Source organism: Pundamilia nyererei, unplaced genomic scaffold (assembly GCF_000239375.1).
Source record: "Pundamilia nyererei isolate P.nyererei 1_Seehausen unplaced genomic scaffold, PunNye1.0 scaffold00072, whole genome shotgun sequence".
NCBI classification, from domain to species: domain Eukaryota; kingdom Metazoa; phylum Chordata; class Actinopteri; order Cichliformes; family Cichlidae; genus Pundamilia; species Pundamilia nyererei.
Window position 1 is genome coordinate 2,351,181 of NW_005187473.1, and position 5,828 is coordinate 2,357,008.

General features: G+C 41.9%; 1 protein-coding gene across 2 annotated transcripts; it reads right to left on the reverse strand.

Annotated features, from left to right (window-relative positions):
- Positions 1 to 859: 859 nt before the first annotated feature.
- On the reverse strand, positions 860 to 4,993 carry dmrt2b (doublesex and mab-3 related transcription factor 2b). 2 transcript variants are annotated; one of them, XM_005736980.1, is made up of 3 exons: positions 3,896 to 4,993; positions 2,674 to 2,776; positions 860 to 1,860 (listed from the first exon to the last, which is right to left on the reverse strand). In XM_005736980.1, the coding sequence occupies exons 1-3, from the start codon at positions 4,250 to 4,252 to the stop codon at positions 1,013 to 1,015; spliced, it is 1,308 nt and encodes a 435-aa protein (XP_005737037.1). In that variant the 5' UTR covers positions 4,253 to 4,993; the 3' UTR covers positions 860 to 1,012. The 2 variants fall into 2 exon arrangements, with proteins under 2 accessions (XP_005737037.1, XP_005737036.1); XM_005736979.2 differs by having other exon boundaries at positions 3,875 to 4,993.
- Positions 4,994 to 5,828: the final 835 nt, after the last annotated feature.

Consider the following 5,828-nt stretch of genomic DNA (forward strand, 5'->3'; position numbering starts at 1 on the left):
CCGGATATAGATCAAATGCGTGTTCAAACAAACTCGGCTGGCGTCAGGCTCAGCATACAATAAAGAACAATGTCGCCTAGGCAACACTGGCAGCCTCCCAGTCAACCTTTTGGTGAGCATTTCCCATATCCCCTCAGTCTGCTGGTGTGATGAAATGATACTGTGTGAAATATTGAACCGCGTGCTGTGTGATCAATATTTATACAGTCATAATGTCAGAATGGCAACATGTATTCCATCTGAAGAACTACAAAGCTTATCAAATGCTGATAAATATTTAAAGCACATTGCATTTAGTCTTTGGTGAAAAAAAAGGAGTAGATAAACATTAAGCTGTTTATGAAAGTCTTTGTGCTTTAACTGTCTCCTTGACAAAAAACCAGCTTCACCTGGTGCTCTATTTCTGAGCAGCAGCACCTTGTTTAGACCCTAAACAGCCCTGTGAGAGCACCAGAGAAATCAGCCAGGGACATCTGCACTGCAAGTTAAAAATCAGAGCATCGAGTAAGGAATGGGCACAAGTTCAACAAGCACTTGAGTTTTTCATTGGCTTTGTTTTATGTCTGTATTGTGTATTTCTTCTGAGGATAAAGACAATAAAGCGTGACTGATGAAAGACAGTCCAGACAGAGTGGTTCAGTAGATTTTTATGGCACTACTGACATGGGATGATAAAAAAAGAAAACACTTTTTCAAAGTATGCATGGTGCAAGATGTAATTAGCCCAGAATGGAAATACAAATATGGTATTGTAGCACATATACATATCTTTTAGCTTTACTTTTTTCAATAGATAAAATATAGTAAAATAACTTTTCATGGAAATAAAAAACACAAACACTGTGATTTTACTCTATAGAAATACTTTTTAAAAAATCTCTCACTTTTGGCACTTTACAGAATAGCGTTTCCAAACCTGTACCATAAAATCAATTTTTGTAATTATATTCAGACAGTTCAGGTTGGGTTGTGCATAATAAAGTATGCACTATACTCTGCTTGCAGTTGTCTGTCAGGCCCTCAGCAAAGCCTCTACAGAAAAAGGTAATGGCCTCACAGCCGGAGTCCTGATTGAGCCGCCGTGAGGGCTCTTAACAGAGTCGGCATGAGCTGCCTGGGCGGCAGGAGTGTCTGAGCTCCAGCTCTTAGCTGTCAAAGGTCTGGGATCAAAAGTCCTGCTGGGTGCGCTGATGTCTGGCTGACCCAGGACACTCTGATCTGATGCAGAAATAGCAAGTGTGACTGTTGAAGAGCCATTTGAGTCCATTATTTCTGCTCGTTTTGAAGGGGATTTGACAGGAATAGCACATGACATGGCCTTGCCATCATTTCGGAATCTTTGTATGGATGTCGAAGGAATGACCTCTGCTTGTTTTGTCTTCTCGCTGTCTTTCCATCCATTCTGCACCTCCTTCTCCTGCCTGCTTTGCTGGGAGCTCTGACATAACAAGAAGTCATTATAGTCATTTCCTGTGGAGTACCTGCTCTTCAGGGGAAAAAATTGATAAAGCTGGAAGTCACACTCATAAAAGGGCTTGTATCTGCACAGGGGCACATAGCTAGATTGCCCTTCAGTTGTGGGATCCTTGCTGGGTGGGCAGCAGTGGAGACCAGGGGAGATGGGCAAGGGTGGAGGGTGAAGCATAGGAAGGAGGGCCGAGGGGGGGAAAAGGTCGTTCTGCAGCTCCCTCTGTCTCAGTTCATGCTCCAGCATCACATTTTCCAGCTCTTTGTCTGCAAACGCTCGTCTCTTCCTCATCCGGGCGCTGATGGAGGGGCACGTAAAGTGTGTTTGGTCACGTTGCGTCTGCTTTGACCAGCAAGGGGTGTCGTCCTCTGGAGGCACAGCAGGTTTGATCCCTGAACGTGGGAGCAAAGCCACATATTGCCATTACACATTTGTTTATGCAGTCAATTTATGGATAATGATATTGTTCCGACCAATTAATTGCTGTGTTTATGTCTGAGCACTTTGTTGTTTATTATTTTAATAATGCAGTTGGTTAGCCGCATCACTGTTGCTTTACTGAGAGCGCAGGGAAGACAGAGAGGGCTATAAAGAAGACAAAGCCTCCAGCAAGTCTTGACTGCAAGCCAGCAGGTAATAATGCACACAGTGTATTACAATAATGGCCTGTTGTTATGAAATAGTGACGCCTCGATGATGGGGGGTTTGTTTGGATAAATGAAGTGTGTCTAGCCAAACTAAGAAGGAATACCCGTGGCACACTGACTACAAAAGGACCTGCAAATGCTAATGCAATTACACGTTTCTACACAGGGGCTGCAAATGTCACTGAGAAGGTCACTGTCACCATTTGGGGACAAATATACATTTATTTGGGGAAAAAAGCTGTTTCCCACAATGCCAGTTAGAGTTAAAATTGAGTTTCTACTGGTTAAAGCTGGAGGAAACCTACAGGGAAACTACGTCTGCACAATTTTATTTCTCTTCCAGCTTTGACAGGACGTTCAAAAGCTTTACCATGTCAGCACAGAGCAGGTGAATGATGATATGCTCCATGGAAAGCTTAATTTATGATGTTGCATGAACCTAAATATCATTAAATCAAAAGCAGAAGTTGTCTACACGTAAAGATTCATTCATGTACAGAACATGAAAAGCTGGGAATAAAGCAAGACGCGATAAAGGAGACGCTCATTAAACTTCACCCTGCAGGATGCTCTTGGCCACGATGCTCGACTCGGCCGCTCTGGTGTAACACTGATATGCCGTTCTGCGCAGTGGAGCTGCACACCTGACCCCCTTCTTGCCCTGAGAGAAACATATGAACAGGAATAAGACATTTGGACATAATTATCTTACAGTCAGACGTTCACAAGGTAATTAAAGGAAAATAGTACATGATGTAAGAGGCAAGGAGAATCTCTGGGATTAAAACTAAAGACAGAGAGAATTTGCCCTTTTAACTCCAGCATTACTGCTATTACTAGGATTGCTAACTATGTGGAATTGGTATGCTATTTTGCGCAAAGAAGCACTCAAGTACCCAGTTGTATCTATAGCTGCTATTTATAAAATCCATTATTATACCATATGTATATAATTAGTTTAAACTGATTTTTTTTTAAGGAGGATTTAGAATTTTGTCTGCAGTAATAAAATCAACATAATTTTCCCTATAAATGCCAAATTAGCAAAGTAAGGCACTCATTATTCTAAGGGATTTTATTATTATTATCATTATATTACCTCATTTGCTTCTTTTCATTTCTGCACTTTTCTTTTTATTTGTGATATAACCCACTAAGCTGGTTTCTTATATTTCTTTTCTGTCATCCTAATGAGCACTTGACGCTCTCTCTTTAAAGCTCAAACCACTCATTCAAATTAGAAACAAAACAGGGCTTAAATGTTTCAAATTTGAGCATATAAATGCTGTTACATGAAAACAATGTAAGTATTTAAAATATAAAAGATATAGTTCTGCACGTTCATCGAGATTTTAAAAAGTTGTCCCTTGCTCGATATATAATTATTGTATCGAGTGAAAAAGTAAGCAGTAGTGCTATCTCTACAACACAGACTGTGAACTGTTTTTTTCTAAACGACCTAATAAAATGCATTATATGCCCCTTGTGTTTCTATAGAAACAGATACAGGGACGCTTATCCAAAGGTGATATTAAAACGTGTTGTCACCCTCACTGCCTCCGACTCATCCTCAGCTTTTCTAGTCCAGACGATCAGAACCAATTTTTGGGGAGCTTTCCTACTGATTTTGCCCTTTCATCAACCATACACTGTGCGTACTTGCTCCATAATAATCATCTACAGGTTGCCATGGATACGTTTTTGTTTGTTTGTTTTATTTGTTTTTGGTTGCCCCCCCTATCTTTCTTCTTTCACTGACCTGCCCCTGTGCTCGTCTCACCTCCGCAGCCTGCTGCCGTCTGAGAGCGACCTGCGCCGCCATGACGCGCTGGCGCTCCACCACCAGCAGGCAGCAGGCACAGCGGCAGTCCCTCCAGCGGCAAAACCGTTTGTGGCCTTTCAGACAAGAAACGACGCCATGGTTTCGACAGCGGGCGCATTTTGGACTGCGAGTCATCTTGCGCGGCTTCATCTGGGGCTGCTGCTGCTGTCCCTCCGGGAACAGAACCACTTTATTTTCTCCTCCGTCCCGGGGACATCCGTCAGGCCTTGTCACATCAAAAACTTCTTCAGATTTTAGTTCCTCAAGTTTTACTGTGGTCTCCGGCTGCAGGCCTCCTCCCAGCTGAGCGGACATCTATGACTAATACTGAGGGAGTTCCGCTGCGAATCTGCTTTCCTGGTGCTTGACTGAGTTAACCTTTACACAAATGGTTAAACAGGATTCTCGAGACACAATACAATGCAGCTCAGTTTCAACAGGAGGGTGTTTAAATAGAAATCTTCCAATATATATGTAACAATTCAATCAGGAGAATTACACGTAAACAGAAACAGAACAGCTTCTTCCTAAACGAGCAAACAAAAAAGAGAGAGCGAAAAAAAACGAGGCCCCTGGTTTGGAGTGGCTGTGCGCAAAGCTTTACAGAAAACTCATTCCTACAGCACCAAGGCATGTGCCGAGGTGTCCTGCACCAACCCTACTGCTACTGCCGCATGACACTGTTTTCGGGGTGGAAACTTTACAGCCTACCGCCAGACGTTTGAAATGTTAAGCCTTTGCTCAGCTGCTCTCTGACGCCGTTTCCAAGAAGAAGCAGATAGGAGACCGGGCCACAATGCCGAGCTCCTGGCGCGGGACTCATCCGCAAAGATTTCGGGGAAGCCCAATCTACAGCAAAAGCGTTTCCCTCTCCCTATAAACGCCTATACCTGCCCTGCCCTGCCCACCTTCCAAGCTGTTCTCATCTTTCAGGAGAGATTTTGGCAACTTGCCTGATCATCTTGAGCATCTTGCCGCTCGGCGCAAGATCTCAGTTTATGTCCGGAAAATATGTTTTTTAGCATAAATGTCCGACGCCTTTCATTAGTAAATTCTAACATATAGATGGGTTAGGTGGTGGATTTAATATAAAATATACAATAAGGTCACGTGCAGTTAGTGGTGCATGTCGAAGCTGTTATGTTTCACCAGACTTCTACAATATGGGCTAATTGCGCACGCGCCTCCGGGAGAGTAGGCTGAGAGAGTGAAACAAGAAGAATGACATTTTCATATTACCAAGGAGTCATCTTCATATTCACATTTATTCATAAAAATAATTCAATGATTTAATGGTTCTCTTGATGTTAGGCTCATTTACCATTTCTGACTCTAAATCAGAATAATCTAAAATTAAAAAAAATTTAATGCAAAAATATTCCCTCTCAGTAAGGGTTGAGTAAATGTGTAGATAAGTGTTTTAACATTGGTTTAACGAGGGGAAATTAATCTCATTGTCATATTTTTGAGAATTAATATGGTTTCGTATATTTTATTATGATGTCAACATCAGTAAATGCTGTTGCATTTGCCAATGAGTTGTCACGAATAGTGCATGATTTAAATGAAAGCTGGAGCGCCTCCTTCCTCTGATTTAGCGCTCAGTTTGAAAAGAGCTCCTTGTCTGCATGGGTACCACACACTCTGCTAAAATGCTATGAAAAGCCTGCTCCCTACTGGAGGCGCTCTGCAATTACACCCGGGGCAATTTTGGAATTTCTTGGTCATTTGACATCTTTGTTGTCTCTGCATCAGCTGACAATGACAATTTTTAAATTCTCTTAAAAATCTCTCTCTCTCTCAGATAGATAGATAGATAGATAGATAGATAGATAGATAGATAGATAGATAGATAGATAGATAGATAGATAGATAGATAGATAGATAGATA